The sequence below is a fragment of the Vollenhovia emeryi genome, unplaced genomic scaffold (assembly GCF_000949405.1).
Source record: "Vollenhovia emeryi isolate VEMERY1.0 unplaced genomic scaffold, V.emery_V1.0 DF939175.1, whole genome shotgun sequence".
NCBI lineage: Eukaryota > Metazoa > Arthropoda > Insecta > Hymenoptera > Formicidae > Vollenhovia > Vollenhovia emeryi.
The window spans coordinates 843,708-862,972 of record NW_011967191.1 but is presented as its reverse complement, the minus strand read 5'-3'; the positions used below and the strand labels follow the sequence as shown (position 1 = coordinate 862,972).

Sequence of the window (19,265 nt, the reverse complement as noted above, 5' to 3'; positions counted from 1 at the left end):
AAAAACCGTATGGGGAAAAAAAACCCGTTACTCAGCGGCGGCAAAACACGGGAGTCTCCCGCTATGTGCACTCGATCTTTCCTCTCGTTGCACTCAACATGTCGTGCTCTCTCGCCACAAAGTCCAAAAAGATACGTTATCTGATTTATTTCGAGCGCGGCTCGAAGAGTCCGAAACGGTTGCGTCAGAATACACGCGTGGACTCGTCAACGCACAAAAAGTTTGGCTCGATTTCTCTCTCCCTCGCAATCCCGTGTCCCTGCACTCCCTGCTCGTTTCGCGCAAATGCGGGAAACGTAAAAAAAAAGCCCCTGGCGCGTGTATACGTTCGTTCTAACTGCACGCTGCTGACACGTACGAAACGCGAAAGGGGGATACAAATCAAGCGCAATCAAGAGAGTCTCGTTCGTTTCTTATCGGCCGTTCGTGGGTCACCGTAGGTCGCGAGCGACGCACGTCTCTCCCTTTTTTTTCTCTCGTCAATTGGACCTCCGCGCCATTTCTCGCACTCTGGCTCCTCCCGCGGGCGGCGACGGCCCTTGCAGAAATCCCAGATAGCATTCGTGTCTAATTGTAAGTCATCTTTAAGACGGCATTAAGTTATCTTTTAGACATGCGCGTGTAAAAGTGGCCTTAAGGATATCTTTATGACGTACATTGCTATCTGGGACGTAATGACTGGAAACAAAAACAGCACTCGACGAATTCACGCTAGAGGAAAAGATTCACGATCGAGCGCTATGTATATTGATAGAAATCAATTTACAAAGGAATTTTACTTATTTCTTGGTAAATTTGCCTGGGTTTTCATGAGTTTTTACATAAAATTTACACTTTTTCCTTTGGTTTCATCAAAAATACAGGAATATAATAAAAAATTTAATTGAATCTGGTATTTTTAGTCACAAATTTGTAAACCAGTTCATCCATAACATTTCATACATGTGCTTAAATTTCACTTATACGTGGTTACTTTGGCGAAAATCGGTAGAGTGGGCGCCAGCCCATTTTCTTCGCTCTATGAAATGGCACCTTAAGACAAGTGTATTACACAATAAACAATGTGCAATACATCAACTCGATGATTATTCAAAAATTATTCTGAACGAATATTCCAAAGACATTCCCGACGAATATTAGAAAAATCTTCTTCTTTGTTACGAATATACGACTAATCCCATACAGCACCGAAGCTTTCAGAAACATTTCAGAAACATTGCAACAATGTTCTCCGAAATGTTTCTGAAAGCTTTGTTGCAGAGAACATTGTTGCGATGTCGCAATGTTTCTGAAATGTTTCCGAAAGCTTTGGTGCTGTATGGGACTGTAACAATCTGTATATATTTGTAGAACATTCGATTGGGATATTCCGAAATGAAGAACATTAATTTGCACTTGAGAAGAACATTCATAGAACTGCGTGTGCTATCTGGAGGGAATTGACGTGGAATTCGACATCGTCGACGTCGTTTCTCACTGGGTAATTATTTGGCTTGCATTTCCGTAAGGGAGGATCCTCGTCGTCGACGATCGCCGTGAGTGTCGTCAGTGTCGTCAGTGGTGTCGCGCGTCAGAGTCGATAGTGCGCGCGGAGTGTCGGGACGACGAGTGACGGAAGTCACACGGGTACGGCACGGCACGGCACGGTAGCCGGCTGACGCGCCGTGGGGCGCCGTGGAGCGTCGAGTCGTGGAGCACTGGAGTGCGGCTGAGGCGCGCGCGGTGCTGAGTTGGCAGTCTTGACAGGGCAGTCCCGCTAACTGTTGATTTGCATGTCGTACGGCACGTCCGTGAGTCCCGCAGCCCGCGCGAGCCCGGATAATGTTACGAATGAATGTACTTATACGGTCTACTTAAAACAACGCCGCAGTACTTAATGAGCGATGAGTGGACAGAAGTTTCAGTATGACGAGAGCGGAGGGACCTTCTTTTACTTTCTGCTCTCGTTCTTGGCGCTACTGCTGGTACCCGGGACTTACTACCTCTGGCCACGTTGCCCGAAGCAAGGTTAGAAAGAGAGAGAGAGACGCAGGAGGATCGGGGTAAATTCTGTAAATAACAGCGAATTCCGCAGCTAGCGCGCCAAGGCTCGTTCACGAGTCTACTCTTGTATTTACGGCCGTCGCGAGTGCATGTCGAAAAATGACTTGGCCAAAAGAGCGATCCGTACGAATGCTAGATCATTTTACTGGCTGAGAGGTAATTCGTAAAAGCGTTCGAGGCGACCCTTCGATTTAAGGATTGACCGTAAACAAGCCTCGGTGCGCGCTCTAATTTACACGTTAACGTGCAATTTACGCTCGGGCGCGGTAATGATCTACACGAGCGCGACGAGTGCCGTTTACAATCTCGATTCACGCCGCGCTCCACCTTGCTCCGATCTTTCGCGGCAGCGCAGCGCCGAACTCGCCCAGAACCGCGAGGATAAACTTGCCCGAGCGAATTGTCCGGCCGTTTGTTCGATTCTACAATCCCGGTGTCTTTAGAAAATTAGGTAGCTTCAAGTCGTACGTGGACACATTACGATTCCTCAGACCACACAAGTTCAAGGCACACTTATCCTGTGTCTCGGGTCGACATTTGTACGAAAATCTCGTGGCGTATCGTTTGAGCGACGAGCAGGCAAAATGTAAAGATTGTAGGAATAATATTAATTCAAATTTTCTTCAGATCCTGACCAGTTAACCAAAGAGTGCCAATGCGATGGGTGCAAAAAGAAAAAGATTATTCTTCAGGCGAACAAGCCTTGGAAGGAAACCAAGGCTTTATTTGTGTAAGTTGTTGCACGTCACTTTTGGAGATTTTGTTAGGTCTTATATGTGCAATGTAACACGGAATATGTTTATGCATCGTAAAAATGGTTACAAAGCTAAAAGTTAGTTGCTCCTCTTATGTTACAGGAAATTTCTAATCATTATGGGATGGGTTATCTTGATATTCCTAGCTTACAAGGTGTCCCAATTTGATTATGAAATGGCAAACTTCGATCCGTACGAAATACTAAGTATACCACCTGTGAGTATAAAATGGAATTTCTACATGCACCGTTAGCTTCGTTGCGTAACAGAAATGAATGCCCACGTCCCGATTGCAGGGTTCTTCCCAAGGTGAGATTAAAAAAGCTTACCGTAAGCTCTCCTTGATTCTCCATCCCGATAAGGAGACGGGAAATGAGAAAGCTTTTATGAAATTAACTAAAGGTAAGGAGCAACTGTCCGCGCCGATCTGTACGGTGTAAATATAATTAATAAATTTTTAACACGTTGCACACGATGGTAATGTAGCACAGAAACGGGCAACAAAGATCGTTAGAGTCTCCAAACTCGAAATTAATCCTATAACAGTTAAAAATTATGTGATATTGAGTTTTTAAGATTATTCGGGAATTAAGTTGCTACCACTAATGCCCTGAATTTTGATAAAAACTAACGGTTGTTTTGTTTTTATTAACACAAATAGCTTACCAAGCTTTAACGGACGACGAAGCGCGAAAAAACTGGGAAAAATACGGAAATCCGGATGGTCCAGGGGCAATGAGCTTTGGTATAGCTTTGCCTTCCTGGATCGTTGAGAAAGAAAATTCAGTATGGGTTTTAGGACTGTACGGATTAGTGTTCATGGTTGCTTTACCGACGGTTGTAGGAATGTGGTGGTACAAGAGTATTCGCTACACTGGTGATCAAGTAATTGGCATTTGTATGCCAAATTTTCACTCGTGGTAAATTACCAGCTCTTACATATACTTTTATCTCTAGGTTCTCCTGACAACGACCGAGATGTACTACTTTTTCTTCGTTAAAACGCCGTCTATGTCGTTGAAGAGAGTCATCATGATACTCGCTGCTTCCTTCGAATTCTTCAAGAAACGTAACGCAGAGATAGTCGAGAGACATTCTGATAGCGAAGAAGTTCCTTCGGTAATCACTTTCATGATTTCCTAATCTTTCTCAAGGCCCGTGTCCAAGCTCTAGCATCGTGGACACAGGCCTTTAGGGATGAATAACAATTTTACTATATATATTTCTGCATATTTCAGCTTATCAAACAACTACCTAACTTGGGAGAGAAAAACAAGGAGGTGCCGTTATGCCACTTGTATTCAATTAAAGCTAGAGCACTACTGCATGCGCATTTATCTCGTATACCACTCAATCCTGAGACATTGGACAGAGATAGACAGTATATAGTAAAGAAATGTCCATATTTGATTCAAGAAATGGTTGCTTGTGTTCATCAAGTTATACTTTTAGCTTACGCCAGAAGAGGTAAGTATTTTTATCCTCAATATAACTTTGTAACACACATTGTATACACAAAATGAACATTCAATGGATTTTTTTTCTAGTACCGCGAGTACCAACCATAATGACTATAGAGAACTGTATGAAATTGTGTCCAATGATCGTTCAAGGATTCTGGGAGTTTAAAAATCCTCTCCTTCAATTGCCACACATAACGGAGGACAATTTAAAATACTTCCACGCGAAGAAGGTATTAACGACCGTCGCGATGATGCTTTTGTTATTTTTTTTTATGAAGATCACTTAACGACGTAACAACATTGTGGCTTTTCCTTAGCGTCAAATCAAAAGTCTTCAACAATTTGCACAATTAAAGGGAGAGGAGCGAAGACTGATACTTAGAAATCTGTCAGACAGTCAGTACGAAGACGTTATGAAGGTTCTTGGAAATATGCCGTACATTGATTTCAAAGTACGATCCGAAGGTAATTGAATGTTTATATCAATTATTTTCCTTAATTTTTGTAAAATGTTAGAGCAGCGTAATTTGTGGTATTATATTCTTTATATTATTGTAGTAATCGATGATGAGAATCCTACCGTATATACTGCTGGTGCTATTGTAACGGTAACGGTATCGCTCACGCGAAAAAATATGAAGCATCTCTTTGGAGATGATTCTATTAACGAACAAACGATGATCGATGATAACAAAACCGGCGGTGAGATTGAAGAAGCCTCAGAGGAACAAAATCAATCGGCGAAAACCGCAAAGCCGGCATGGCTCAAGCAAAAGAAGGGCCAAAAGAAGTCGCATAAAAAGGGTACTAACAAAAAGTTAGCGCCAGCTAAAAATACGCAGGCACAGTCTCAAGTTGTGGCTAACAATACTCAGCACAGCAATACCCCTAATGCGAGAAAGAAGGACGATAAGATGGAGAAAGAGTCTTCCAAGGAGAAATTATCGGACGTCAGTGACAGTGAAGCCGAGAGCGATCGAAGCGACGACGAGGACAGTCACGACAAAAAGGACGCGTCTCTCGATGACGACGATACCGAGTGGGAAAAGTAAGCCGAATATGTTATACTTATTTTTTACGTCGTATATTAAACAGAACTTAACATTTCATTCTCTTTCAGATTCCAACAGAGAATTTCCAAGCGGGAGAGAGTGCTAGAGGGAAGGAGTAATTTGTCACATGAAGTGCACAGTCCGCTCTTTCCCGATGTTAAGCAAGAGTATTGGTGGGTCTATATCTGTGATCGCAAAAGTCAAACGCTGTTAACAACCCCTATACACGTCACATCCTTAGCACAATTTGAGGAGATTCAATTAAGATTCACGGCACCACGCTGGCCAGGCCTTTATACATTCACCGTGTGTCTACGTAGCGATTCGTATCTGGGCTTTGATCAAGCTCAAGACATTAAAGTGAGTGATAAAACAATTCAAGTAGCCCGGCAAAAAGCCTCGTTTCTTATCTTACTTGTATTTGCAACGATACGACATGCTTTACAGTTGGACGTGAAGGAGGCGCCAGAAGTACCGACTGAACATCCGCAATGGGACATCTCGGACGAAGAAACTGCGGAAGATGTGGATGCAGCTGACGAACATTCCGAATTCACAACCGACGAGGACATTAGTGACAATGAATAATATCTGTTTCTCACACGTGATCGGAATAGATATTCTAAAAGTCCGCATTTTCCTCTTTTTTTACTTCTCAAGTTAATGTACAATGGACTTTTATACGTGGAATTGCATAATCGTTGATGTATGTGGACAATCTAGGAAAATAGTCTGGTGTGTAAGATTTGTCAGTGTGGAGAAAGTAATAGTGAATAAAGAACATAATATTTATTTTAACATCGTTGTTCAATTCTCAATTGAGATCTGTATACAGTTTTCTAATAAAATATATCAGTACAAAATATTGTACCTATCCATATTACAATAAAATACTCTTGTTAAAATCGTTGAGCGACCGTATTCTTCATGTTCAACGACTACAAAAGTAATAGGTATCGTAGAATCTGGGTTAGCGAAAGTGGTAAAAGATATTTAAGCTACACACACATACAGAGCATACAAAAGATCACTCAACCGTTGCACTTTTTATCGTAGACTCGACAAATTTTAAGTACTCGCTGATCTATCGCAAAGACAGTCTGGAAGAATATCGACAACTAGATAGATATCTGATATACGTTAACGATGAGAATAATAAGTGTAATATTTCGTGCAATGCAAGTGAGTACATATCACATTTTTCATACCATGGATATATTCGTTGCTTACATTTAATATCACAACTATTTCAGATATTAAAAATCTATTTTATACTCTACCTTTCCCTAAATATGGTTGTTGCGTTTGAAAAAGGTAAGTTATTGTTTAAGAAACAATAAATCTCAAAATCAAATTAACAAAATTATACTGCACATACAAGTTCACATTTTTATTTAAATTGTGTATTGAGCCAAATAAGAATGTTTATATTTAATCTATCGACCTTTTGATATTTAAAAAAACTACTTTCTTATCTTTCTAAAATGTGTTTATACAAATTATTTTTTTTATATATACTGCGCGTACGTAAGATAATTGTAAAGTCAGTCTCTTTTCATAAAAATTATTAAAATTACAAAAATACTTTATACAAACTTTTCTGAACAGGTCAGAGCGACACGTATCAAGCAAGAAAATTGGAGCAACTGTTCAACAAACCTGTTTATACGTTTGTTAAAACTGATAAACACGCTAATATTAAGTGGGGTGTACGGCATTATGTTCCACGCACATTTACATAAACAGACTTCAAGGATTGAAATGTATAAAAAAATGGAAGTTAAAATGCTTCGTATGCTAGATCATTTCATAACATGAATGTTATATTTGCGTGGTGTCTTCGATCACGGGTCTAATTTAACCACTTCAACATATTTTTTCTGTATTTGAGTCATCAAATTGTCCAACCTAAAACGATAGATTGAATAATATTGTAAGAAAATTTGAATAATATTATAAGAAAAGTAGACGTACCTGTAGCGCATGACCAAATTATCATATATCACATTGTCCTCTGATTGGAAGTCTAATTCGGTGGTAAAGATATTTAAGGATTGATGGTTGCTAGATTCAGAGACACTGTTAGTATCCGATAGTGCGATTGTTTGATGTTCCTCCCAATATGATTTTGTCAAGGCAGTAACAGAAATAAATCCCTTTTCTAGTATTGACAGTTTATCTTGCAATTTATCTATCTGCCTGTTTAAAATATATATTGAAAGTATATGAGCTGTATTTACAACTATTCCTAAATAAATGTTTAATACCTTGCAATATCAGTTATATTTTTATCATGAAGTTGCGTCTCACGCGCATTCACAAATGCAAACACTAATTTCGACATTTCCAGTGGTTTTGCTGTTTTATGTGGATTCTCTTTCTTAAATTTTAGATATATGTCACATATCTTATCAGACCTATAAAAGTAATATAAGAGAGAATATTAAAATGTTTATATTTTATTATAATAATCACCAGTAACACATACTTACAGCTTCGATAAATTTCCTATATAATCAATAGCTTGAGCTTGATCTCTCAATCTATCATTGTCTTCTTTTAGAGACATAAACTTCATCTGTATTTGATCGGCTGTACTAGCCAATTTATCAACTTTGTCAAAAAGAATGTGTACTTTTCTTGTATTAGTTGCATCTACATCCGTTATGTTTATATATTTCGTACGACTTGTATGCACTTGTTCTGTAAGATTCTTTGTACTTTCCAGTGTCTCTGCCATGCTTGTATTAAATCTGTCGATTTTTTGATGTAGCAAGTCTCTGAAATATGCGAAATATTATCTAACACTACAATTTTACAATTTTGTAGCAATCAATAGTGTATGAAAAACTTACATGTTTATATTAAGCGCAAAAATGTATAAGTGAAATAAATACACCTCTTTCCTCATAAAATGTATTGTATTGCGATAATAATCTTTTACTGTTTCATAATTTAATTCATTTCTTGATTGTGCTATCATTTTCTGAACTGCGGTAGGAATAGTTAATTTCGGTACATCTTTTATCAAACAACAGCCATTTCTAAAGAGAAAGAAAACGTGATCCTGCAAGCCAAATTATAAGAAATTAAAGAAACTTTTACCTTATGATACTTAACAAGTTGAATACACATACATTACTTTGTGACGCAAGTGACGCAGTATTTTCAATCAGTATTGCACCTTTGTAGTCAGTTAACACTTGGTGCTTGACTTCAATATCAGTATCTCTTTCTATCAACGATTGAAGATCCCCGAGAGTAGTAGTACTATTAACTTCGTACGCATTAATTTTGTAAAGTGGCAGACAGAAGACGTATAGTATCTATACATGAAAAACACAAATTAAACAGGAAACACGAAAAGAGTAAAATATACTTAGCTTTTATACATACCTTGTTTGCTAATGCATGCTGTAACATTGTAAATACTACTGAATGGGGTGTACCAAATTTATCAAGCATTTTACCTCTTTTATGTGGATCCCATTGTAAAACCAGCCTGAACCAGTGGACCATTTTGTTTTGGAGGCAACTGAAACAGGGAATATTATATCCTTCAGGATATGCAAAAATTATCAAACAAAAATTTTACTCTTGCTTTCTACAAAAAAAATAGAACACTTCAACACTTAATATCTATACATATTGTGTTCATAAGAAAATGATATATTCTTACTCTGATAAATGAGTTGGATTTTGAATGTCTGTCCCAAAAATGACTTCCCCTTCTGACTCGTAAGCATGAATGTCATCATAACTCTTATTTTTTATGTATTTCATCCTGCAGAATCACATTAAGTTTAGAGCTTGTCATTTTTTTAAAACAAATATATTCCATTACATTTTTCACTTTTTACCATTGCATCGTATGTTGCATTGTTGGTAAAAATGGCCTCGTTCCAGTTACAAGTTCATAAAATAATATTCCTAAGCTCCAGTAGTCGACAGAGCAACTATATTTTTTTCCCCAGAGGAGCTCCGGAGCGACATAATTTAGCGTGCCAACTAAAGAGGCGGTCGTGCTTGCCTCTCCAAGCTCTTTGGCATATCCGAGATCTATTAATTTATACGAGATCTGTAATGTATTACAGTTAATATATTATTTAATTGAATTACTACAACACAAGCCGTTAATACAAATCACTTTCTCATTTACATCTTACCACATTCTGTTTATCCTGTAAAACTATATTCTCTGGCTTTAAATCTCGATGAGTTATGTTATGCGAATGCAAATAGCTCACGGCTGACGAGATCTCACTCATTACTTTGATCGCTTCCGTTTCACTGATTCCGCAACAATTTTCTGGTCGATTTAAAATCTGCGAGCAAAGAAACGTAATTACTTGGTACCACCAATGGAACAGTTCATAAAGATCGTCTTAAACAAAAATAAAAAGACAACTTTTCTCAAATCTCCTTTTCTGCAATATTCCATACAGAGCATCGGCAGATTCTCCTCTACGTTTGGCAGCTTGAACGGAACGCATCCTGTTCTTACAATGTTTGGATGTTTCAAGCGCCTCATTATCTCAACTTCGTTGGCCCATCTCTTTTGTTGTATTGGCGTTAGCTGCGAGTAACTCCATTTACATTTTTTTATTGCTGAAACCACAATTAACAATTTCATTATTTCTACATACACATGTATTTCTCAATTTATTGCACAGCGCGGTACAAGTTGGTGTGCGTGTGACTTCTCTCTCAGAGAATTCATCGAAATAAGATACGCGTGTTATTTTTACGTAATGTTATTTATAATAATGCTGAAGGATTACCAATCTTTTCGCCACTTTGAACGTTTATCCAAAGCTCGACGGTTCCGAAGCCTCCGGTACCCAGAACACAGTTTAGCTTCCAACTGTCACTCGACATTGTCTCGGAGTGTACGAGGTAAAATTCGTTTCAGCTGTCACACACAAACGTGTATATCAGATCGAGGACCGAATGACTCTTGGCAGACGTGGCTTCATGCTGATAAGGAGAGTAAAATTCTTTCACGTTATTTTCCATAGAAAAGCACGCTACACGCCGCAAGTCGAATTCACCGACAATCGGGATTTCCTGTCGCGGAAACGCATTAGTGCGGCGCAAGGTGGATTATCTCGTGACGTAAACGCTTTTTTAACGATGCTATCGAAGACTATCATATATCGCATTCATGATCCGACGGCGGACCAGTCAGATCAAGCGAGGCACCGTGGTGTCCTCCAATCACGGTCGACTTCCGTAAGCTCCGTTTTCTCTTCCCTCTGTTTGACGACGGCTCCTCTGGTACTTGTAATCCTCGAGGGTGTCGACTGCTATGGTTTTTCCCTACTGCGCACGCGCGAGATTGTCCCTCCATCTTGCAGCTGGCGATGCTGGGCGGCTGGAAAACGTACACCGTTAAAACAGCCATGGCTGAGATCTTTAAGAGCGGTACAGTTCGGAGAGGCGAGTGTTTAATTGCTTTTATGGTGCGTCTGGTGGTAAAAAGAAAAACGAGAGCTTCGCTATCCCGCATGTCTTGCGTATTTTTTTTTTTTAGGAAAAAAGGAGTATCACCGCTCTTGTTCGTTGAAGTGTTGGCTTTATTTTCACCTCGTGTCAGGCTTTCCACGAGAAAACGAGATTAAATTATCTCTTGTCTTTCGTTAATTGTAATTAACGAGAAGCGAGCACACGTAGCTTCTTGTTAATTCGATTTTTTTACGTGTCTGGCTATAACGCGGTGTACATGAACCTTGGATCATTGTCAAATACATGTGTTTCAAGTTCATGTACATGTTGATGAAAGTTGTCGATTATGAGGTAGGCTTCTAATGTGAGATAGCAGGTTTTCAACGTCTAAATTCAATTACAATTTTTTTTCGCGACAATTACACGGTCTAACAATGAATTTTCCACTAAACAGGTGTCACTCTAAGGGCAATAAATTCATGGTGGAACCAACGATGCCTATTCATTTAGCAGAAACTCCGCTGTTTTATATTAGGAGCCTATTTCATAATAGGGCACTTTCCTTTAGTTAATACAACATGCTCTAAATTCTATAATTGTAATAAAGATAATTGTGCAAAAAAATAAGTAAAAGATTTGCAGATGAAAAATATTACCTTGAGGTTTATGTCACGGATTACCGAACATTTCTTATATATATTAGCGGCATTTGATGTGCAAATCTTGCAACCAAATCTATTTATCTATTCCAGATAGTAGGATCGGCTGAACTATGCAAAAATATATCTGAAGGCTTGTATCAAAGTGCAAGAGAAAGGAAGTGGTACATATCTGTACATCAGTGTGAATCTGTCGCCGACGTGGTAAAAGCGAGGACAGATATCTCTGTGGATTTTATCATTTTTGCTTTCGACTCGAGAGCCTCGCACACCTTGTCAGAAGTAAGCCCTTCTGTGTAAATAACTTTTAATACAATATTAAATAGCTTTCCATTGTTTTACTAATAAATCGCCAAAATAATTCTGAAGGTAGAAGCTAACATAGCCAGGATAGATGAATACTACGTACTCTCTGGTGCAGCCTGCCTAGTGAATTGCAATGGGATATTTAATGTTATGGGATTGATCCATAAGTCGAAGAAACTTTGTCACAAGTACAATATTCGTTTCCTCTCCGCTAACGTTTCTGTAAGTTTACGTTCTAAAGGTGTATCATAAATTTTTCTCTTATTTTATATTCAAGACTGTCTTGAGTTTATCGAAAGACGCTGTACGAAACTTTGGCTACGGAGTATCCAAAGATGATCTTAAGATCTTGTCGGTCTTGAATATAAGATCTGACTGATGAATACCGGCCCTAATCTCAATTTCAATTCATAGTCTGATACAGGCTTAACGGTGTTCTTAGTTGGATTTAAACTGGTATCTTTTCGTTTGTTTATTTGTTTGCTTAGCTTACGCTATATGTTTTAAAATATATTTTTCATTCCAGAAAACACAAGCTTGTGTTTCTTTAGGAAGCAGAATTCTAAATGTAACAGAAGGAATACTGGGATTGAACAGCGGTATACCAGTTATTGGGATTGTCACATAGTACAATTAGGAAACCGAGATAGCGAGGTGCGACGCAGGGTGATTTGTTGGTAACTTAAGTGATATTTTCTCTCAAAATACAAAATGTTGGATTGTGTTGACCCGCTACTAATGGTTAATATTGTTTAGATAATTAAAACCAGCATCAAGATGAAAAAATCGAGTGGTAAGGCATACGCTTCTAGTCAGGAGGACAGCGAAAATGACAGCGACGTAACGGAATGCAGCATCGGGAGTAACTCCACCGCAGGCACTCATCGTAGCGATACGCCCACTCGCAGCGCCCGTTACAAACGGAAAGGTCGTCGCAGGAGTAAAACGGCAAAATACAAACCTTCGACGGATAAACCGCTGTACAAGTACTGTTGCAGCGTCAAGGAGGATCACGGGCAGCCCTTGTTTGGCGTACAATTCAATTATCATTTGAAGGAGGATGAACCGATGATATTCGCCTCCGTTGGTAGCAATCGCGTAAGCATCTACGAATGTCCGCAGAGTGGAAATATACGACTGCAACAATGTTACGCCGACCCAGATACGGAGGAGAACTTTTACACGTGCGCATGGACATACGACGACTCCGGGAAGCCTCTGTTGGCAGTGGCCGGATCACGCGGTGTCATCCGAGTTATCAGCCCCGCGACGATGACCTGCATCAAGCATTATATTGGCCACGGGCACGCGATAAACGAGCTCAAGATTCATCCCAGGGACCCGAACATCCTGTTGTCCGCGTCGAAAGATCACGCTCTAAGACTGTGGAACATCAAAACGGACGTGTGTATCGCAATCTTTGGCGGCGTGGAGGGCCATCGGGACGAAGTTCTGAGTGCCGATTTCGACATAAGAGGCCAAAGGATTATCTCGTGTGGAATGGATCACGCCCTTAAGTTATGGTCCTTGGACAAGCCGGACATGCAGGAGGCGATAAAGCAATCCTATCACTGCAATCCCACCCGCAACGGCAGGCCCTTCGACTCGATACTCCAACATTTCCCGGACTTTACCACTCGCGACGTACATCGGAATTACGTCGACTGCGTGAAATGGTTCGGCGACTTCATCCTGAGCAAGTCCTGCGAAAATTGCATCGTGTGCTGGAAACCGGGCAGACTCGAGGACTCGCAGCTGCGCAATGGAGAAACGAGCGCGACGGTTTTGCACCGTTTCGAGTTTAAAGAGTGTGACATTTGGTTCATACGCTTCTCCATGGATTTCTGGCAGCGCACGATCGCGCTGGGAAATCAGGTCGGTCGCACTTACGTTTGGGATTTAGACGTCGACGAGCCTGGGCAAGCGCGCTGTTGGTCTCTTCAGCATCCCCGTTGCACCGCGCCAATTCGACAAACCAGCCTGAGTCGCGATGGCGCCGTGCTATTGTGCGTCTGCGACGACGCGACAATCTGGAGGTGGAATCGCGATCATTAACTCTACTCGAATCAATTTTATTATGACTAAGGCCGGTAGTCCGTTCTTATATTTAGGATCATCTTAAGTATACTCTTAATTTGTTTTCAACCAATCACAGAGCCGTATCAGCATCTTAAGGCAACCCTTAAGATAATTTGGAAATAAAAATCGACTATGAATACCGGCCTAAAATGTGCCTTTTTATATTAGTTGCAAGTATTCGTATTTTTTTGTAGCATTCACTTAAAATCTGGACAAAACTTAACAATCTATCTATTTCAAATCTCGAAACGCAAATGTAGCATGTGTACACGCGTGTATAATCGGACCTTTGCATTCCTAATAATTTGCCGAATATTGAGATTTTAATGTAACGGACTGCTATCCGACGATTGCGGACGTAGCTGTAATTTTATATTGAAGAAATCTCGATTAAAATACGAAAGTATTTCTAGAATGATATAAATGACATTATAGAAAATTGTTTATTTTGCGTATCTTTAGCAATGCACTTCAAGCAACATTTGTTCATAGAGGGATTATTTCTGTAACTTTCGTAAGAGATTTGTACAATCTGGGGCTCAATCATGAATCTTTTCCTCTAGCGTGAACTCGTGAAAAGTGAAAAATTTTATTGAAGAACCTGTCTTGTACTCTTAAGACAATGTTTTATGTTCTTAAAGTAACGCACAATAACTGTCTTGTGACTTAAGAATGCAAGACAGTCATTCTGCTCAGACCCTAAGGCAAACAGATTGCCTTTAATCAATTGTTAATACAATGTTCGCGCCAAATCGAAGCTTGAGACTGATGAAAGGTGCGTTCGCGGAGCCGCTGAAAGTATCGGTCTATCTTCGTTGCTTATCACATGTTGAAGAAAGATAGAAGCCTCTTTTCGTACTAATAGCGTCTCCCCGAACACAGCCTAGACAATGGTTAGTACCATTCTTCGATTATCAATGGATTCTTTCAAATTGTTTAAAATAATTATATATATATGTATATATAAGATATATAGTTAGACGATATTAAGGTTAGGGTAAGTTGTATATCTGCATTATCTTTTATATAGCACAGACCTTAAGCATTATTTTATATCTTTGTAAAAAAAACAATAAAATTAATAAACAGTATATCGTTGGAATTAGATTGAAATTTGACAAATCACAGTTAAGTTTACTAATCTCAAGTCTAGTAACTTTTACTCTAATTGGTCAAATTTCCGTAGTCTGATACAGGCTTTAGGGCGACGTCCCATGGAGCGTAAAGCCCGCTGCAGACGATGCTATTTTTCATGCTGGATTGCTTGCAATCTAATAAATTACTACCATTGCACCATTCAGCACTCAAGATTTCTAATAATTTACTAAATCGCAAGTAATCTAGCAGGAAAAATAGCATCGTCTGCAGCGGGCTTTACACATTAGGTCTGTTCTTTATAGATGAGGTTTGTTTTCTCTTTCTGCACTGGTGAGCTGGTGCAGCGAGCCAGAATGAGAAAAAAATATACTTATCTTACTGTAATTTATTGCACTAGTTCACCAGTGCAGGAACAGTAAACAAACCTTTGAACTGATGACAGTACCGGTTCGGAGTTTATCTTTCTCCCTCCTCCACATTAGAAGGAAAAAGATAAGCTCTGAGCCAGTGCAGCTAGTTCAGCTATAAAGAACAGAATTGTTATGTGCGAGATTAGAAGATACATTTAACACGTGTCGCATACCACGGTGCTGGGAACTTTGCATGTTCCGGTAGAAAAGTATAACTGAAAAAAATTGTGATTTTTTTCGATACCGAACGGAGAAAATCCGAAAGAGATTCTCTTCGAAATTGACTCGCGCGTGAAAGATTGCGTAGTAAGTACGCCTATTTCTGTCCCTCTTTCTCGCGAAATACACAGCACGATTTGAAACTCGCACTTTCTTGCAGATGAGAACTTTATTACTTTTTGGCCTGTTCTGTATGGTTGCCGACGTGGAGCTGCAACAAGTCGATCTGAAGCATTTGAAATGTTTAGGTAGGAGAGCAATGCTAATATACGGCGGATCTTATCGATCTAACAATTAAGGAACATAAATTCGTCAATAAGAATAATTTTTGTCGCTGACAGTTTGTAGGGCAACTATGGACGAATTGGAGAGCGAAGTGCTCAGGCATAATCCAGAGAAATTGGTCACCGTAGGCAGTTTTAGGATGGACGCAGAGGGTAATACTGTACATAAAAAGGTAAGAGCGTCAAGAAAAAATAGATTATTCGTGTTAATTTTGTCACTCAGCACAATGTCGGCACATTGGTAGCAGATTCGTCAAAAATCCACCCCAAAACCATAGCCATCTGTGTCCACATTTGGCTTTCGTTTTGGCAATAGACTCTGTAAAACGTACGCCGTCAACAGATTGTCGGCAGAAACCGAGCAGGTCCAGTTATATGGGCAGACTTTGTTGTATTTCTGCTGAAATGCTGGCAACATGTCGAACGTATCGGTTTCTGTATGCAATCTGCAGTCTTTCTCCCTTCAAAATCTCTAGTGGGCATTTGACGATATCTGTTCCGACAGATTTGGCTGTCTGGCCAAGAATACTTTTTACGTTCTTGTAGATCTGTTCTTTCGTTTTGTACATTCAATTCTCATAGAGATTTGTTATTGCAAGATCCCGTTAGGTCGATCGGAACTGCACCTTTCAGCCGTGCTGGAGACCATCTGCAGCAACCTGGAGAATTACGTGAGAGCGACGAGAAAATCTGACAAACAGCTGGTGATCTTTAACCTCATGTCTCCGTCGGGTGGTATGAATCCTATCATGAGCGAAGTAGACGTTATTCAGGACGGCGATTTGAACAAGAGTCTTCAGCATTACGTGAGTGCCGTTTGTTGCACTTTCAGGGTTGGGTGGTTGTCTAGTTAAAAAGATAAAAGTTAAGTAATTTTAACTTAACTTAGTTACAGTGTAAACTGTTAACTTTTAACTTACCTTCCTTAAAATTAGCCATGCCATAAGTAAAGGCGTCGCAAATAGGTTCTTTTTCATTAATCTCGATTAATGGGTTTCAGTGCCACGCTATAGTGGAGGAATTTGAGGACGATATACTGTCGTTGTTCATCGACGGTGTAGAGAACAGGGAAAAGGAACTTTGCACAAAAATCTCGCGTATCTGCAGCGATTACGATGAAGACAACGATGATAGCGATTATGATGTCGACACAGATTTCAATTTTGACAGGGACGAATTGTAAATGCATTTGAAAGAATTTTTACACAAATATTGTTTATATGTGTAAGCGAAGGGAGCGGAAATTTAATATTCGCTTCAACAAGTGTTTCATTGTAAAACTTTTTATGAATAATAAATGTTCCGTGACTTCTTACCGGTTGCACGTGTTAGACGACGCAATTGATTATTTCAAGTGCATTACAATTAAATATTCGTAGCTCAAGCGTATAAGAGCTGTCTTAAGCACGATTTTGGTCAAAACGGTCTTAATTAAAGTTAGCTTCACGTGCATAGATTCGTCGTTTGTTCAGAAGAAATTACAATGAAAGTTTAATTACATATCATATTACAATGACTCGATTAATTTTTAAGGTAAGTAACTGGTCCAAGATTTATTTGCAATGTGTTATTTACGTATCCACCTGACAAACCATATATCTTTTATCGTACTCGTGATATTTGATTGCGTCTCATTTTACATATTACTTTTGTAAAATTAGTTTTTAATTTTATAATTTTATTTGTATCTATATGTTAAGCGTGTAACTCCGATTATTGGTTTGCTCTCTTTAGAATGTGTGCTTGATAAGGACCTAAACCCTTGGTCGAAACGTCGCATTGTAATTGTTCAAAAAATATTTTCAACATCTGACTTTCATTCCCGACTGCTGCCAACCGAGGGTTGGCGCTACGGAGGGAATATGCGAATTCGTTATCGATATTCTCGATAACTACAACATCTCTTGATGTCAACTTTTTCCCCATTTACTTTCTTATTAACGAAGAATCGTTTTTTCTGTATAACATTGTAACATCCAATTTTATGTCTTCTGTTTACGTGCGTATGAAAAAATATGTATTATAAGCGATATACATGTAGCAAAGAATCCATGTAAGATAGTTACGTAATCTTGCAATTTACAGCACAACGCATTGCTTTCATCAGCGATAGTTTCGTTATCTACCGCGCTCTTTATCCTCAATCACTGTCTCTCACTTTCGCCGCGTCGCGTTTCCCGACGTTACAGCGCGCGGTTTCTCTCTGGCTAAGAACGGTCTCCTCTTTTCCGAGAGAGGACCTTTTGGCGCTCGGCTCGGGGGTTTCTGCTCGGCTTGTCGTCCTCGTCGGGACTCTGTGAGGAGACGGAAGATTTAGGAGCGACAGTGATCCCGGGTGAGAGCTTCCAGCCGAGGTCAGTCGTCTCTGTGTGTGCGTGCGTGAGTGTGAGCTACGCACACTCGTGAACAATGACAGTCCGTCCGCTCGGGCAGCGTCGAGAGCACTCGTGAGCCGAGAGGAAGGCCCTGTCCGTCCGTCGAACATATGATCGTAGCCCCGTCGAGGGCGCGCGTCGACGCGAGACAACGTCGTCGGTTTCCGGGAAGCGCGATCGTTCGCCTTCCGTTTCCCCGCCCCGCCGCGGCCCGCGGCCGACCTTAAGTCAGTCCTCGGGCCGACTCGCGCGCGTGCCACTCGCGGAAATGACAAAGCGCGGCCAGCTCGCGCGTCAGCAGTGAAGGCCGCTCGCGATCCTCGCGGACGAATCCCGGTAATCCCGTGCGGTAGCAAGCGGAGCCGCGCCGTCAGACATGAGTTCCGTCTGGAAGCGCCTGCAGCGGGTCAACAAGAGAGCCGCCAAGTTCCAGTTCACCGTCTCCTACCACGAGGTCACGCTAGAGACGACGACCAAGTGGTGAGTGACGCCGATGACGCTCCTGGCCGCGAGCGCGCGACCCTTCCGAGTACAAACTAACACTCACGTCTCTTCCTTTATACCAAAGTCCAAAGAGCGTAATTGTCGTCTCTTCCTGACAACAGAAGCGATTACTTTCCGAGAGGACGATGCAATTTTTTTTCTTCAATATTCCGCGAGCAAAAACCTTTCAATCATACGAATTACCGTCTTGCATTCGGTTTCTCGCATATCGCACATTGTGTTGCGTTCTAGGGAACTGTGTTTATGTTGATGATAATACAGATAATCAGACGGTGGGAAAGAAATCTGTAGAGATACATGGCATTTTCCAGGAAACCAAACAAGCTGAGCGTTGTTTGGACAAGACGTAGTAGGAGAGTCAGCTCGGAGCCGTTAGACTGGGAGCCATGCCTGAGCGATCCTCTCAAAGGCATCATCAGCTGGGCGGTCCCTGACAATCACACGGTTTCTGTGACACTGTTCAAGGATCCACGGACGCACGAGCTCGAGGACAAGGACTGGACGTTCGTTATCGAAGACGTGAGTGTGGCACGCTAGCACACTTGCGGACACAGCACAATGGTATATATCAGT

At 40.5% G+C, this 19,265-nt stretch overlaps 5 protein-coding genes and 1 long non-coding RNA gene across 11 annotated transcripts in view; 5 read left to right on the top strand and 1 right to left on the bottom strand.

The window, feature by feature from the left end:
- Positions 1–1,591: 1,591 nt before the first annotated feature.
- Positions 1,592–6,111, top strand: LOC105563454 (translocation protein SEC63 homolog). Its single transcript, XM_012015066.1, has 12 exons — positions 1,592–2,007; positions 2,671–2,773; positions 2,901–3,015; positions 3,095–3,200; positions 3,460–3,683; positions 3,756–3,917; positions 4,037–4,265; positions 4,346–4,491; positions 4,579–4,726; positions 4,820–5,309; positions 5,382–5,673; positions 5,761–6,111. Exons 1-12 carry the CDS (start codon positions 1,884–1,886, stop codon positions 5,899–5,901), a joined length of 2,280 nt encoding a protein of 759 aa, XP_011870456.1. The 5' UTR covers positions 1,592–1,883; the 3' UTR covers positions 5,902–6,111.
- On the bottom strand, positions 6,088–10,285 carry LOC105563455 (inhibitor of nuclear factor kappa-B kinase subunit beta-like). The gene is made up of 12 exons (XM_012015067.1): positions 10,095–10,285; positions 9,722–9,921; positions 9,480–9,638; positions 9,174–9,391; positions 8,993–9,097; positions 8,710–8,848; positions 8,451–8,639; positions 8,169–8,380; positions 7,806–8,093; positions 7,581–7,730; positions 7,288–7,512; positions 6,088–7,221 (listed from the first exon to the last, which is right to left on the bottom strand). Exons 1-12 carry the CDS (start codon positions 10,189–10,191, stop codon positions 7,158–7,160), a joined length of 2,046 nt encoding a protein of 681 aa, XP_011870457.1. The 5' UTR covers positions 10,192–10,285; the 3' UTR covers positions 6,088–7,157.
- A 392-nt stretch (positions 10,286–10,677) lies between these two features.
- LOC105563456 lies at positions 10,678–11,247 on the top strand. Its single transcript, XR_001009041.1, has 3 exons — positions 10,678–10,775; positions 10,847–11,109; positions 11,213–11,247. It is a non-coding gene; the product is annotated as an uncharacterized LOC105563456 (long non-coding RNA).
- A 580-nt stretch (positions 11,248–11,827) lies between these two features.
- On the top strand, positions 11,828–14,241 carry LOC105563457 (polycomb protein eed-B-like). Of its 2 annotated transcripts, XM_012015069.1 has the most exons (4): positions 11,828–11,911; positions 12,001–12,179; positions 12,250–12,377; positions 12,480–14,241. In XM_012015069.1, exon 4 carries the CDS (start codon positions 12,501–12,503, stop codon positions 13,776–13,778), a length of 1,278 nt encoding a protein of 425 aa, XP_011870459.1. In that variant the 5' UTR covers positions 11,828–11,911; positions 12,001–12,179; positions 12,250–12,377; positions 12,480–12,500; the 3' UTR covers positions 13,779–14,241. The 2 variants fall into 2 exon arrangements, with proteins under 2 accessions (XP_011870459.1, XP_011870458.1); XM_012015068.1 differs by lacking the exons at positions 11,828–11,911; positions 12,001–12,179 and having other exon boundaries at positions 12,323–12,400.
- A 1,068-nt stretch (positions 14,242–15,309) lies between these two features.
- Positions 15,310–17,137, top strand: LOC105563452 (protein canopy homolog 2). Its single transcript, XM_012015060.1, has 5 exons — positions 15,310–15,616; positions 15,690–15,777; positions 15,871–15,986; positions 16,413–16,619; positions 16,814–17,137. Exons 2-5 carry the CDS (start codon positions 15,690–15,692, stop codon positions 16,994–16,996), a joined length of 594 nt encoding a protein of 197 aa, XP_011870450.1. The 5' UTR covers positions 15,310–15,616; the 3' UTR covers positions 16,997–17,137.
- Positions 17,138–17,244: 107 nt separating this feature from the next.
- The window catches only part of LOC105563453 (EH domain-binding protein 1), an 11,914-nt gene continuing 9,893 nt past the window's right edge, over positions 17,245–19,265 (top strand). For 4 of the 5 annotated variants that reach the window (XM_012015064.1, XM_012015063.1, XM_012015062.1 and 1 more), the window contains exons 1-2: positions 17,245–18,668; positions 19,004–19,211. In XM_012015064.1, the coding sequence (XP_011870454.1) occupies positions 18,565–18,668; positions 19,004–19,211 (312 nt within the window). In that variant the 5' untranslated portion in view covers positions 17,245–18,564. Of the gene's footprint in view, positions 18,669–19,003; positions 19,254–19,265 lie in introns of those variants that run through there. The other variant, XM_012015065.1, reaches the window with a different exon arrangement.

Coding starts and splice junctions, on each gene's coding strand:
- LOC105563457 (XM_012015069.1), top strand. CDS start 12,501: ATGAAAAAATCGAGTGGTAAGGCATACGCTTCTAGTCAGGAGGACAGC.
- LOC105563455 (XM_012015067.1), bottom strand. CDS start 10,191: ATGTCGAGTGACAGTTGGAAGCTAAACTGTGTTCTGGGTACCGGAGGC. Junction 9,392..9,479: donor TACAGGATAAACAGAATGTG/GTAAGATGTAAA, acceptor AATACATTACAG/ATCTCGTATAAATTAATAGA. Junction 9,098..9,173: donor ATGCAACATACGATGCAATG/GTAAAAAGTGAA, acceptor GTGATTCTGCAG/GATGAAATACATAAAAAATA.
- LOC105563454 (XM_012015066.1), top strand. CDS start 1,884: ATGAGTGGACAGAAGTTTCAGTATGACGAGAGCGGAGGGACCTTCTTT. Junction 3,201..3,459: donor TTTTATGAAATTAACTAAAG/GTAAGGAGCAAC, acceptor TAACACAAATAG/CTTACCAAGCTTTAACGGAC. Junction 4,727..4,819: donor TTTCAAAGTACGATCCGAAG/GTAATTGAATGT, acceptor ATATTATTGTAG/TAATCGATGATGAGAATCCT.
- LOC105563452 (XM_012015060.1), top strand. CDS start 15,690: ATGAGAACTTTATTACTTTTTGGCCTGTTCTGTATGGTTGCCGACGTG. Junction 15,987..16,412: donor GTAATACTGTACATAAAAAG/GTAAGAGCGTCA, acceptor TGTTATTGCAAG/ATCCCGTTAGGTCGATCGGA. Junction 16,620..16,813: donor ACAAGAGTCTTCAGCATTAC/GTGAGTGCCGTT, acceptor AATGGGTTTCAG/TGCCACGCTATAGTGGAGGA.